Here is a 15,403-nt window from a genome sequence, read left to right on the forward strand (position 1 = left end):
TTGAGCTTTGGTTTATGACCTGCAAAACTAATGTCATTCCCATCATCTTAGTTGCATATTGTGTTTAGTGCTAATTAGCAAATGTCAGCATGCTAAAATTTGCTGAACTAATATAGTAAAGCTGGTAAACATTGCACCGTCTTAACATCAGCATGTTAGCATTGTCATTGTGAGCATGTTAGCATGCTTACAATTTGCTTCACCTCACAGATCTCAGTGAAAGAAAATTTTATTGATATCTTTGAGAACTGTCTTTGAATAACCAAACATCGTACTTCTTCCGAATTTATGAAATCTGAAACATGTCAGCATTTTTATCTACTAAAAACTGTTATTTATGCCTCTGTCACATCCCATTTATATCATACTCACAACATTCTGTTGTCCATTTACACAATGTTTCTGCAAAGATTTAAGCTGGTAAAAAAGAGAAAGTGGCACTGTTTCTCTTTCCATTTTAGCATAGTTATTGATTACCTTTAAAACACATCTGAGTTCATCCCCAAGCTATGTCGCTGACCTTTAAACTAGCCATTAGATATTGTGTAGAGCCTGAGATCCTCACATGGAGCGTTTTATGGGGCAATTCTTCTGAAAGTCTGAGCTGAGGATAGAAGGGGTTGAATAGAAGTTGATTGTGCATTTACAATCAGGAACCCTAAACCCTGGAACAAGATCAAAGACAGTATCATTTTTATAGCCTCATGATTTTATGTAATGTTTTATTACTTTTTGCTTTTTGTTGATTTAGTGATTGCTGAACGTTCTATTTCTTTGCTTGCTCTATTATTCCTTTCTCTCTCTTATCATTATTGATGGGGCTTTTAAGTGTGTTTTTTTTATTTTCATAATATATACAGTATATAAAAGAGCAATTTTTCACGAAATGAAAAGCTTCACTCTGGCTTCTACTTAAAGTAAACATATTTCCCTTTTATAGACAGTGTGTGCAAATGTCTGACATGGGTGATAAATCAAAAACTATGACATCCTTCTTATCTTCCTTCTGACATATTCTCCAGCGCCCAGGCTGCAGCCTCCAGAGAAACAAAGCAGCTCAAGAGGACTCAGACTTCACAGTGATGCCGCCGTGCAACAATAAATAGAAAAAAGATACGATACATGACTCAGTGTACAGATCCTGAGATAATATACCAGTCAAAACCATTGCCTCACCACAACAATGCCCTGGCTTTTACAGAGCCGCTTTAGCAAAAGACCTCCTCAGCTGTACATTATTGATGGGGCTTAAATTGAATGTGCCTTTGTTCCTCCATCGATGGACACAAGGCGTGTGTCTCCCCTACACAGGGAGTGGCGGTGAGTGGTGGGGGAGGGGAGCAGGGGAGGGTGACTCACCCCTGTCCCATCATGCAGCAGGCGATTCATCCATCACATTAAGAGGTGCCGCATCAATCATTAACAAGTAGCCCCCTGTTGAAAGGATGATGGACAGCTTGACAAATAAGTTAAGATGAAGTGGGACAAGGTGATGCTGGCCTTTTTCACTTTTCAGGCAATTTATTCACGACACAACAATGGAATATCCAAATGCAGGCAAAGAAATGATCTTGAATAGAAATTGCCATAATTCTAAGGAGAAAGAAATAATGGATAATGGCTTCTCTCTCAGAAAGCTTTAAACTCGACTAAACTGAACTCACAGAGTAAATTTGGCAATGCTTTCAGGGATTCTGAAGTGCTCGGGCACAGACGACATTTAATACTTTTCTCTTGGGTGGCCAGCTCTTAGAGAAATTCCAGAGTTTTTTTTCGTACTTAACCAGGTGTAAGGGATGCATACTCTGACAATCTAAAAGTCCTGAAAAAACCCTTTGAGAGGATTTCAACTGCAGGTATGGAGGACGACTGGAGCCGCTCATCCAGAATAGGATTATTCCCCCTTTTGGAGGGATTTGACATTCTACCTCTCTTTATTCTGTCTAAAGTTTGCATGACCAAAACCTCAAAGCTGTTTCAGACCTGCCCCTATTTGCAATTTTATATGGTATGTTATGTAATCAGGTGCTGAAGGCATATTTAAAGGGAAACTTCTGTATTTTTCAACCTGGACCCTATTTTCCCATCTTTTTGCATCTAAGTGACTAATGGGGACAACAATTTTAGAAATTGGTCCAGTATTGAGCGAGAGCACTGCAGCCGCCAGCCGTGAAACAGGCTGCAATGTAATCCTTGGGGGCAATAGCGCCTCGTCAATGTACATCCACTAAAAGTGCTTGTTTTTGCTACTCACAGGCTCGAATTGTTATATAGTCTGACAACATTTCATGGAAGGAGTCACACATTGTGACAAACTCACTTACCTGATTAGGATCTCCCCAGATATAGAGAGTGTTTTAGTATCTCTCAGCGTATTGTTTTGGTTTTACAGCTGCAACATTGCCGTTGTGGTTCACTCTCATCAACTCATCAGCTTCATTTCCAGCAGCAGGTAACTGTTTTCAAAAAGCCTTTAATAGCCCCCCTACAGCCCCAAATGACAGACAAAGTCTAGCTAGTTAACACTTAGGATTTAGTGGCTAAAGAGCAGATTTTTCCCTCAGGAGACCAACACAAAGCTGAAAGCAGAGAGAATATTGGACTTATATTCATGAGGTGGACAAAAGCATGTTAATGTTGCTTTGTGTCTACTGGATATGTAATTTGCTTTTGTTTGCTAACATAGCTGCCATAACAACTGTATTAGGTCTTAATATGTTGATGTTGTGTTTACAAAAAAAAACAATTAATGCAGATTCAGATATTAAAGAATTAAAGTTGGTGATATTCTGTATTTTTGTTAATGTCAACACATCCCATTAGAAGACGAACATGTGTTATTCCGTCTCTCAATACTTTCCAACTTCCCCAGCCCTGTTCTTTTCTACTGAAGACAGAATCTTTGAAGGTCATAAATTCATATTTTCATTTTTTTAAAAAGGAAAAATAATTTCCTAAAATAGCTGGACATTGTGGTTTTTGTCACTCTTTAGCTTTGCTTTTAACTCAAACAGGAGAAAATGGTGCATTTTTTAGCTGCAGATTAATACACGTTTTTGTATTTACATCAGTAGAATGGTGTATGTGGGATTGTGGGTGTGATAGTGGGACTCAAAATAAACTACAGTGTCCATGTTTACTGTAATAAAGAAACCAAGGGCAACTTTGTGGCTTACTGATGGGTTTTTAATAGTTTTTGGATAATGGAAGTTATCTATATCAGGCTTTGCTGCACAGACAATTAGTAGGATCAATTAATTTAGTTTTGGTCTTTTCAAAAGAGTTTGGGTTTGTTGACAATAAGAAAACTATATAATATCATCAGACTTGCCATTTAAGTAATTTATTTTAAATGGTTTAATTTTCAGTATCACACCACAGCCCAAATTTTTAATCAGAACCTGAAATTGAGGCAAACATAGTTTGTTTATGAACATTTGGTTTCACATGAAAAAAGATGTAAAAATGTATTTCATGGGCCTCAAAGGTAACTAAAATTAAATATAATTTATTTCTCAAATGAACATTCATCACTTTGTGTCATTACATTTTTTCTGCTGCAAAATTTCCCTGCTAATCTTAGCAATCAGAGAACTGATTGCACTCATTTAGAGCTGAGGAGCTTGTCAAATCCACAAATTGAAACACATTTCGAAAATGTATTTTGGTACTAATTTCAATAATAGTGACTTACAATTTTCTTGCTTTCATTATTGCTTGTCAGTATTCACACTATTGTTCCTCAAAGCTTTATTTATTCTTCTTCTGTATGTTTTTCGATCGCTAACTATTTCTGCATACTTTCAGCTACAGACACTATTCAAATATCAAAATGTTCAGCTCTTTAAGGACATTCATGCTTTTCTTCTTTCTAGCATATTCCAGTGATTTTATATATGTATGTTTGAATATCAAAATTTACAATGTAAAGTGTATGGGAGGAATGTCTGAAAGTTGATATCTCAAAAACTAAAAGTACTAAAGTATTCATACTTCACATACAGGAGTCCCATGTGGAAATGCTTGACAAATTCAAATATGGTACCAATAGCACCACCTTGTGGTCAGTTATTACGTGTTTTATGTTTTGGCTAATAACTCATGAATCGTGATTCCTATCAAAACAATAGTTGCACAGTGTGTTTCTTGGATGATGCCAAATCAACTGATATAGGCCATGCCCATTTGCGCCTGGAAAAAAATTCCGCATTCCACATTTTGGTTAAACACAGTTTTTGCTTCTGTTGGCACACATTTCATCTAATATTCACTAAACTTGGTTCATACCATATTTAGATGCCCCCGAATAAAACAAATTTTTGAAGGCGTGGCCTGATGCACTTAACTGGTCATAACTCTGCAATGCTAAATTCGATTGCAACCAAATTTGGGAATGTTGTACATACAGCCATACTTGTGTAACTTTTAATACAGTTCTACCCATAGGGGGCGCTACTGTAATATTATAACATGATATTTCTACAATTCTGTTGTCTTTAATAAAATGAAACTCGGTACACAAGTTCTCTATGAGAATGTGCACGACATATTGAGTCATGGTGCCAATAGCCCCACCTTGTGGCCATTAGTGAAACACCACCTATATCTCTTCAAAGTAATATTCCATGGTAACCAAATCCAGCAAAGTTGTACAGATGGAGATGCTGAACAAGTCTGTAGCATTTGATACAATTTGACCTGTGGGTGGTGCTACAAGGTTTTTTTTTTGTTTGTTTTTTTAAAAAAAGATACAGATTTCTGCATTTTCAGCAATGCAATTTTTATTTCAGCTGTCATTCACACATATTTTTCACAGGAATTGCATTTTTTAGTTTGAATGTGTTCTCATAACTAATTTCATTGTTGGCATTTTACTGAGATGATCTCACTGGAATCTGATTGGCTCTGAGTTTACTCTCTCCTTCCCAAAATATACCAGTTCTTTCCCTGAAGTTGTAAGTCTGAGTCTGAATCTCCAAGGCAACTGATTTACTTTTGAAAATGAATGCTAATCAGAGGCTCAAGCTCACATACTCACTCATCACATATGATGCTTCTAGCAACACGTCAATCAAACTGTCTTCATGATAGACTCAGACTTTCTTTCTCTCCTCTTGATTTCTCTTTATTTTGCAGTGATCAGTGATTGGAAATAATCTTCACTTGTAAGACATTTATGGTCAAGTGAGCACCAGCAATGTGAGTTTGTTGAATTTATCCCACAACACCCCCTGAAGGCTCAACAGTGTCTTCTAATGTCCTACATTCACCCTTCCCCACTCCTTCTCTCAACACTAATTGGACCCACACTAACACAGCCCCTTCACATACACTGACTGCACTGATGCTATACTTACACTTGGGCATATGCTGTATTCATACTGTATCAGATGAACACCAGCTGCTGACTGCAAAACCTGGTCAAGTCCTTGTTGAAATCAGAGGTTGGATATATGGTATATCTCTACAGGCTCCGTCCTCCACTTTGGATTTAGTAATGTGGGCAAAGTAGGGATAGTTTGGCATTTTGGGAAATATGAAATGGTTAGCGTAGCTTGGCATTAAGACTGGAAATAAGGAGACAACTAGCCTGGCTCTTGCTGCATCAGGACATATGGATGGTAGACATGGAAAAGATTTCCGTATTTAACAACTTATGATTGTGTGAGAGTTTAAACAATACTGTGCCTTAACAATGTAACACAATATCCCTTAAATTAAGGTTTATCTACATTGAACGACAGATGGGTTTACTGGCACTTACATATTAATGAACCCTTACGTATTGTAACCTACAGGTAAAATTTGACCCATTTTCAGCTTTTCACCTTTCTGTTAGCCTTTTGTTAGACTTCTGTAGCCTTCTGTTAGACTTTTCCCAGAATATATAAAATTGTATTTTTGTGCAGCTGATATACATTTTAAAACATAGAGAGTGTTTCACGTTAAATTTGACCTGTATTTATTCAAAAATCACAATTAAAAAAATGTCACTGCATTCTTCACATTCAATAAAATTCATTGAAATCATGTTGGCTGTTCTCCTTTTTATTTAACTTAGGACCATAATATATTTGTGACTGTGACTGTTTTTTCTGCATAAACAAATAAAGAATATATTCTTTCTGCTCCCTCGAAGTTTAATTAAGGATTAACGACCCATTTATTAATGATTGATACGGTATTAATGAATAAAAAATTATGAGAATACTGTGATGGGTCAGAATATGAACAGTAGGTTAAGTCTCAGCTTTGACAAAACTCTCCTAGTCATAAAAACTTTCCTAGTCATAATTACAGCTTTTTCTCAATATTTTGGGAAGATGAGGAGATCGATATCGCTGTCTGTCCGTCAGCTGAATCTAACTGCTAAGCTGGAGCCAGTTCTGAATATGGAAAGGGAAACAGGGGGGCACATGTAGCTTGGCTGTATCCAAAGGTAACAAAATCCACTCTCCAAAGCTAGCTAATTAACTTTTTGGCTTTCTTGCAGAGAGTTAATTGTGAGGCAGTTAGCTTAAATACTAGAAACAGGGAAATAACTAGTCTAGCTCTGTCCAAAGGTGTTATCATGTTTACACTTCAGTTGTGGCATGCATTAAATGAACAAAATATAATTTTTTAATTAGTAAGCTTTAGCGGTGCTGGTAGGCCTCATTTTTGGACAGAGTTAGGATAGCTGCTCTCCCTGCTTCCAGTCTTTATGCTGTTATGTATTCCCCTAAACATCGAACTATTCCTTTAAATACAAGCAGGATGTCACAAAGAAATGCTGTCCTGTCCCGTTCTTCTTCTGCTTCCTCTGATATGACAGGAACATGACATTACACTTTGCCAGCAGTTTCCCAGCTTCACTGTCTCATTACAAAAGGTTAATGGAACGACCTTCCAGTGTGACTTCGCCTGCTCAGCAGTCCAGTATAGTCTTACCTTTGTAAAGTTTTTCACATTTACCTGCCTTTATTCTTGTCCCAGCTTTATTTTTTGGCACATTAGCACATCACATCATCCCATTAGCACGACTCTGACACTGTTTATTCAAAGTCATCATATTCCAAGACTCCTCATGTTCATATGCCAGAGCTAAATTACAGCTGGTCCATCAATTTTTCATGATTGTGCTGTCTACTAAACCTAATGTATAGCCTACAGACAGACTCATATGCATATTAATTAGAATTTAAATGACAGGACAATTATTCTTTCAGCTGAGAACAAAACCGACCAAAACATTAAGGCCAATAATAGAAAAATGAATTGCAGAGCATGATTTTATCCTCACAGACAGAGATTTCATGTCTTTTGCAGATAACAGTATGAAATAAACAGTTTTAATGGCAGCATTACAAATGCTGCTTACAGAGTTGAATCACGATATGAGTCAACTTTTAATATGAAGATATATTAATATATGCACTGTCAGGAGCAACATAGCCTAACCGGCAAGTGCCAATTTTTAGCTGCTGTTCACTCCAGCTCCCAAGGCTGTTAACATTTTAGAGGGCAAAGCAGCTGGATCCAAAGGTTAATGTCCACACCATTAGAGAGCGACGGAGCATGCGTTTATCCCTGTTGGTTTAATTAAATTACAGGGAACTCATAAAAGGGGGATTTATCCCGAACATACAGTTACTGCAGTCCTAATGGAGCACTACCTCCCAGCTCAGCTGATTTATCCCCCCCGAGTTACAAAGTGGGTCGTCTGTCATGGAGTTTGTCATGGCCTACTTAACAATACAGAAACTCGTAATTAGATCATTTGTCAAGCCAGCTGATTGCTTTGCTTGTTCATTTTATGGTGTACAGGAGAAGACATCTCACTTCGCGCTGGATCACTCAGAAAATCATTGACTTTACCTTCTTCATGACCACATAAACTAGGAATACAAGCAGCTTGTGGGCTCTCCATGGAGCTGCTTACAATAACTAGCTTTGAAGAGAAATGTGTTGCGCAGCAACAATTCTAATCTTGATTGAAATTTATCCATTAAATGTCTTGATTTCAGGCACTGTTTTATATATTTCTGGTTGCTTAACTATCCACAAAATGTATTAATTCATGCTGCTGTGGACAGGTAAACCTAAAAATCACAACAGTAGTGAAAAGCCCTCAAATAATGAGATTAAAAAATGGTGATTAGACACCCTCTAGTGGAGAGTCATTACAAAAACATCATTACACAACCTTAACACAAACTTTCTCTTATCCGCTGTGCTTCCAAAGCAGAGCACATCAAACCTCAAACTGAAGGAAACTCCTGAAAGTGTGAATTTGAAATACTGATATTCATACTGAAGAGCTCCACTTTTTGTACGATCTACATTCCTCCAGTTAAAAAACAGCATAGAAGTGTGTGCCAGTTATACCCAGTTTGATGAATTAATCCTTTTCATATCCCTTAAATTCCCAGACTGAACCGCAGATAATCAAAGTGTTCTTGTATGTCAGGGATTGTTTCACGTGGGCTGTGAGGTGCACTCTAACATAGGACTGTTGCTCACTGCATGCAGCGTATACTGTAGGCGGTAGGTGAGTGTCTGCTGTTGGAAGACATACCCTCTTGTTTCATGTCCTGCAAGTTTTAATAGTAATAATGCATGTGTGACATGAAAAAAATGTTACAAATATACACAGCAGCAATCATTCACTTCTTGGAAATGTACAAACTTTCTCAGAACATTTGCCACAGTGTTGTATACATTATTACAAGTGTTGAAACTAAGTAAATTCCCCTGAATGCTTGAATACATCATTCAAACAAGCAAACTCTGCAAATAAATAACTACATTTATCCGCTCATTCTCATGGTGTCGTTGCATTTAATGTGACACCATGTGAGTTTGTGACACAATGTAGGGTAATGGCACACATATTTTACATCTAGAATTTAATGAATTACACATGCTTTTCTACATATAACATGCAACAGTTAGAATTACAGCAGCCCAATCAAACTGAGTCAGCTCTGGCTTTCACAAATACAATCTATACTGTTTGTAAAAGCATCAAAAGTAGATTAAAAATTGTTACAAGGTGTGCAATCCACTGTCTTTGTCATTCATGTTCATAATTCATATCTGTATGTTATATCAATGAGAAGTCTGAGTATTTGAATCAAAGAATATTTACACACTGGCAACAAACCAAATTTAATGCATCATTTTTTGCTTCAACCCTGCTAAAGAGTTCTTTCTTTCTTCCTTCCTTTCTACCTTTCTGTCTTTGTTTTGCATCATGATAAGTGCGTTATTCAGACTTCACCTTCCATAACTTGTAACAGTCTGTGAAGGATTGGGAAGAAACATTAAGTGCTACAATCAATAGTTTAATTTAGTAAAGCAGAGTCCTACATACATTATGCACCTCCACCAGTATGTGAATTTAACTCATCATGTCATTGAGCTTGTGCTGACCCTCCGTTCATCAACATTATGGTGCTGCTGCTAGCTTAGCCGCTTCAGCTTTCGATAAAAGGATGCAGCCATCAAAATGGCTGCCATCCCTATCACAATGAGGACAGCCACAGCAATTCCCAGACCAACAGACGTGCCCTTGCCATCAGACTGGCCACCAGACAGCGCTGTGCACAAATGAGAGTGACACCAAAATGGGATGCATTATTCCAGCAGACAACAGAAGATGTTATGACTTGCTGCAGATAAGAAATGCTTTTCATTCTGAAGGAATCTAATTAGTAAAAACTTTGTGAATGGTTGTTCTCATGGCAGTCAAGTGAATAAAAAAACATACTTACCCTCTTCTTTGGACAGAATGGCTGCAAGAAAGATGGGAAGAGTCAGTATTTCATTATGAGGGATAAACATTCAGCAAAATATATTGAAATATTGGAAAAATATTTATTTAATTATACAGAGAAAGAGCAGAAGCAAGAAATCAGGCAGTGATGAGGGGTTAAACTCATTAAACATTTGACAAACAGAGCACACACTTTGAAGAAAACAAATTGAAGGCAGGAGTCAAATTATTTTTCTAATTACTATTTCTCATTTCTGTATCATTTCTGTTATTTATGTTTTACATTTCATTGATTTTTTTTCTGATGTAGATTACACGATCCACCTACAAGCATTTCAACAGCTCATTAATTAACACATTATATGTTGTTTGTTTAATCTGTACAAAAGTGTAAAAATGGCACATTGTGGTTTCTGTTGGTGGTTATTTTTCCAAGCTATTTTATGGCCAGGGGCACTTACTTACTGGAGTCATGTCATTACTGTGAGGTTGCTGGGCAGCCACTGCTCCTGACCAAGAAACAGTCTGGCACATGACCCCCTGTAAAACCACAACTTGATTGACCACAACTTTTGTTTTTTGAACGGATTAAACAAACCAAATACAACATGTAAATTAACAAACTTTCGAGACGCCATTAGGCAGATTTTTTTGCGTTTAGACAGAGCCAGGCTAGCTGTTTCCCCTCTTTTTCCAGTCTTTATGCTAAGCTAAGCTAACTCTCTCCTGGCTGCAGCTTCCTATTTATTGTGCAGATGAGAATTTTTGTTTGTGTCTCTTTATATATATCTTTTTCTGTTCTGTGGTGATTACTTGACAATGTCTGATGATGACTTCTGTTAATTAAAATATTGCTTTATTGAATCTGCTGGGAGCTATCAGTACAGTGTGCAGATCTTTTGACTGACTCCTTAAACTACACTTTTGCACAAACAGACAGACGGAACATACGGCTCTCTCTCTTGGCCCTTATAGCCACTGTGAGCACAGATGGCTCTGTGATGCTCTCCTGGACAACAGTGGTCTCCACACTCCTTCTCTTCCTGTTGCATTGCTGTGGATCAAACCAGATGAAGAGACACGAGTTGAGGATCTAGCTGGAATTGAAAATTTCTGCTTTAAATGCATGTGGCGCCTTATTCCTACCTTGAAGGTGCTGCAAGTGCTGCGCTCGCAGAGTCGGGTGATGCAGTGCAGATAGTAGGTGGAGATGGTCTCATTCTGCTGCTCGATGAAGCGGAATGCCGAGAAGTAGAAGCGGGCCTTTTGGCTATCCCCGTTCTCCAGCATGGTAGTCAGCTGATCTATGGAGCACCTTTCAATAAAAGGCGAACCTCACAAGTGCCCCGTTTGCACATGACATGGATACATACAGGCAGTGTATTAATGATAGAAAGGCAGGGAGATGAAATCAAGACTAGGGCTCCCTTTGGATTTACAGGTAGCTTGCGTTCTTATTACATGGAAGAGAGGAAAACCTGCAGATATGTGAAAAGGTTTAAATTTAAAGCTGGACTGCTGAACCGAAAGACTGAACTCGTTATCAAGCCTTGAATGACGGGAAGAAATTCAAAAGTTACTAAAAGTAGACAGCAGTATAGTGTCAGTTTGAGTGAGTTTTTTGCTCTTTGACTTACGAGACAAACAGATTAAAGGAGGTGGAGTTGGAGGGCTGCGGAGACACCGAGGCGTAGCACCGGTCCAGGAGAACAAAGTACCTGTGGAGAAAGAATGAGGTCCCCAGCACCGAGTCAGAGACTCCAGGTCACAGGTGGAATCCTCAAATTTACAATCTATCAAGATACATGTGGTTGGAAACTAGGAGAAATGGAAAACCTTTTTTTTTTTGTCTAGCCATTCGCTTGCATGCAGCCATCCATAACTTACCAACATCCAGGACCTGTATTTATCAAACTGCTAAAAGTAGAATTTTGGACTTAAGAAAGATAAAAGTTGTACTTCCATGCACAAACTTAAGAATAAAAGCCGTTCATCAAATTTCTTATGAAATGGAAATGCTTAAATTTAAGAGAGCTCCAGTAGTCTCTAATGATAGGTTAAGATTGACTGCAGTAAAGAAACTGAAGTGAGCATATACTGACACATGTTTTGGAGTGAATGCATTAAATATCGTTGGTCATAATAAATTATTAATAACATTTGAACCCATTTTTTGCACCCCTCCTGTCAAAATATGTTTTTCTTCTTGTTCCTACAGTTGGATGTTTGAGCTTCACTGTGCAGAATGATGTATGTGCAAAGTTTGACACTCGAAGACTTCTTTCACATTCATCTGCTGAGAGTGGAAAGTTTCTCTGTGCACAACTAGTCTGGACAAATGGAGGGCCGGTATGCACCTTACACAAGTGAAATGTGGAAACTTGAAGCTTCCAGTGCACATACACTAAAAACAGACTTTTCAGTGAAGTAGGAGACATCTTCCATTCAGCAGTTAAACTTTTTAAATGAAACATATCTGCATAGTCATAGATTCTGGATTTTTAATGAAGTAGAAGGCAAAGGTGCTATTTTAAGAATATTTAACATGGTAATTAAAACAAACAAACATGTCAGACAAATTTATTATTCCAGGCAGAGGATGTCCTAAAACAGGACTGGATGGGATCTTTAAGTTAGGTGTTTGCAATCACTTTCAGTGCATTCCCATTGTCTGCACTAAATTCTATACCAACAGAATTTATTTCCTGCTCCAGTCTGGTTTCGTTTTTGTTTCAATTTTGGCAAATTTCCAATTATTTCATCCTTATTAAACCTTAAAAAAAGATTGTTTTTAATTTGACATTTACAATAATTGCTACTGGAGATATTAAGGATTTCAAACAAATAAAATGAAACCACATGTTCTTTTGCAGAATAACAGAGTAAAAGGTACATCTATTTTTAAAAGAACTCAAATGGTAGATATGGTAGGGTTAATCAATGCCTCAGGCTGGCTTTTCCTACTCAGAGCGCACATGTGATTAATCGTGGTAATCTTTTACTTTGCTGCAAGTAGAAGTGAGCCACTTGATAAATGTGTCTTATTCTTCACAGTGACTCTTGAGAAAGTGTAATTCTTATTAAATTTGATAAATACAGGCCCAGGTCTCAACCAGACAAAGAAAAGCTGCAGGTGTGATGATGTGTAATGATGAAGGTTCTTACTGGGATGTCAGGTTGGATGCAACCACCTGCACGTAGATTTTCGTCCGCAGCTCGATGCCCAGAGCTGGCATTACAAGGGGCGTGGTGTAATTTATATCCTGGCAAAGGAAGGCAAGTTAACACTTAAGATAAAACATTATACAAGCTCTTACATAAGATTAATCTTCTAGAGTTACAGCTGCTACAGTACTGCAGTGCCAGGCAGAAATGAGGGTATGTATGTGAGAGAGATGCTGGGTGTCACCTGGTACAAGGCCATGCTGAGGGTGCTGATGAAGCTCCCATTGTTGTCCTTCAAAGCAATGGAGGAGGATGACCTGCAAAAGAGGAAAGAAAAGCGATCATGCATGTGAAGTATTAGAAATTCTACAATTCTTCCTTTCAACCTTGGTATCATTGTATGTTTTCACTTACACATCCACCTGGGTGTTGTTGATGAGATACTCCAGTGGGTAGGCACATGAATAGTAATACTTGAGCTCTGCATTGTAGGTGATGGTCCCGATGGTGGGGTCGAAAGATCGGACCACTCCGCTGACATTGACGGTCTGGATGTTGGAGAAGTCTGAGAATATTCCCGTCCCTGGTGCGCTCGTTGTCTGAGAAATTATTTAGTGGAAACATGATTTTTTTAAGAAATAGTTAAAAATAAATGTTGGCTAACGTCTGTGGCGCAGCAGGCAGCAGTGATGAAATCGCAGCAAGAAAATGGAATAACTCTCCTCAGAAAAGGAAGCTTGTGTGATTGCATGTGACTGAATTAATGAGCAGACTGATTGACCTCATGTATGTTTGGCTGAAATCCACTTATGACTTTCCACCTAGTGAGTGCTCTCTTTTTAACCTTTTGCTTACCTGAACCTGAACACATAACTCAAATTCTCTTTTAGTTTTCCAAATCTTCTCTAACTCTCTCCTCAGCCAAGGTTAACATGCATCATCATCATCATCATCATCATCATCCATCATGACTTGAAATCAGGAAACAACACTGATGCAATACTCACCAAGAAGTTACTCCCACAGGCGTTTCCTTCTGTGATGGGGAAGCTGAATCTCACCACAGGAGGCGCCACAGAGGTGTCCAGCTTCCCCTGACAGTCCACATTGTCCCGGATACGGTTGAGGATCAGTAAACTCGCGTTGTATCCGGTGTAGATGGCCGGACAGATTTGAATAGCCAGGTCGATGGCAGATGTGCCACACACCACTGCGATATCAGTGTATTCTGATGGTGATATTGAAAGATAATAATAGGATTTTTACTAATTTTAATAGAATTGAACTAATTTAAACTCAGATGGAGGAATTGTGTGAAAAATTTTATGAAAAAATATGGTGCATACATGGACAGAAACGCCTGTAATTAACATTTTAAAATACATTTAAAAATTCCAACATTTTATCTGAAAACAAAATAAAAGATCTCGACCACCTTGATGAATAAAATCATAAATATTTAGTTAATCATACCTGTTTCAACCTCATTCTGATGTAAACACATATTTACCAATGCAATTAACATACTTTCAGTTGTGGTGATTCAATGTGAAGCAAAACTAAAATCAATACAGCCCCCTCAAAGGTCTACACCTGAACTAAAATCAATATGACCCTTAGGTCAAAACAAAAGCATGAGATTGAAGGTCATGATCGTCTTACTTGGTCGTCTGGCAAAAGCTTCGCACTCAGATAGGCTGAGGGCCTCTCGGCCCGCAATACACAGGGAAGTCAGAATGAGGAAGCTGAATAAAGCCATCTCACTGCTCTGCCCTCTGTGGAAAAGCTGAGGCAAACACACAGATGTCAAATCCAGCACAATTCAGATGAAAATAAATCCACTGAGGCCCAATTTGGACATATAATCCAATGCTGTCAGTCAAGGAAACTTTGTTGGTATCTAAACCTGGATCTTACCTCCTCAATCTCTTTGCTGGTTTAGGATCAGAGAGCAGTTGGCTCTATATATGGTGAACATGACCGCCGTGTGGTCACAACACTGTTTTGGGATTGGATGGAAACAAGGTCAATGCCACTTTGGTGGGGCTGCTTCAGTTTGCATGAAACAATTCACTTTTTGTGGCTGAGGTGCTGTGGCCCTTTCCTGGAGGCAAATGATGAAACCCAACACAGCCCCTTCAAAGTTACATGCTTAAACAATACCCATAAGGCTTTGTGACTTTGTGCATGAAATAAAGCCTCTTTACCTACTAATATGAAACTTAATAAAGTAAGGGAATGTATAGTTTCTATCCAACTGGGGCCTCACATACAATACAGAAAAGAAGGTCTGTTGTCTTCTGAGGTGTTTGGTGGTTTTATGTGATGTGGATGACCCTTAATTTGACAAATTAGTGCAAAAATATCTTTTATATGACTTTTTAATGCTCATAATTTAGTGACATGTTATCATCTAGAACATATTAGACTGACTTGCATTTTTCATCTTCATGCCTTGTGAAAATCTTAATTCTGAAGAAT

At 38.1% G+C, this 15,403-nt stretch overlaps 1 protein-coding gene across 1 annotated transcript; it reads right to left on the reverse strand.

Moving 5' to 3' along the window:
* Positions 1-9,027: 9,027 nt before the first annotated feature.
* Positions 9,028-14,681, reverse strand: si:ch211-229d2.5 (zona pellucida-like domain-containing protein 1). The gene is made up of 10 exons (XM_042414941.1): positions 14,585-14,681; positions 13,930-14,150; positions 13,337-13,521; positions 13,167-13,239; positions 12,923-13,020; positions 11,395-11,475; positions 10,904-11,072; positions 10,709-10,811; positions 9,756-9,776; positions 9,028-9,581 (listed from the first exon to the last, which is right to left on the reverse strand). Exons 1-10 carry the CDS (start codon positions 14,679-14,681, stop codon positions 9,445-9,447), a joined length of 1,185 nt encoding a protein of 394 aa, XP_042270875.1. The 3' UTR covers positions 9,028-9,444.
* Between the last annotated feature and the right edge of the window lie 722 nt (positions 14,682-15,403).

Source organism: Thunnus maccoyii, chromosome 6 (assembly GCF_910596095.1).
Source record: "Thunnus maccoyii chromosome 6, fThuMac1.1, whole genome shotgun sequence".
Lineage (NCBI taxonomy): Eukaryota > Metazoa > Chordata > Actinopteri > Scombriformes > Scombridae > Thunnus > Thunnus maccoyii.

What these genes read in the sequence shown, in the direction of transcription:
- si:ch211-229d2.5 (XM_042414941.1), bottom strand. Translation starts at nt 14,681, where the DNA reads ATGGCTTTATTCAGCTTCCTCATTCTGACTTCCCTGTGTATTGCGGGC. An exon ending in AGCTTTTGCCAGACGACCAA is followed by an intron (nt 14,151 to 14,584) that starts GTAAGACGATCA and finishes TATCACCATCAG; the next exon opens with AATACACTGATATCGCAGTG. An exon ending in GCATCCAACCTGACATCCCA is followed by an intron (nt 11,476 to 12,922) that starts GTAAGAACCTTC and finishes CTTTCTCCACAG; the next exon opens with GTACTTTGTTCTCCTGGACC.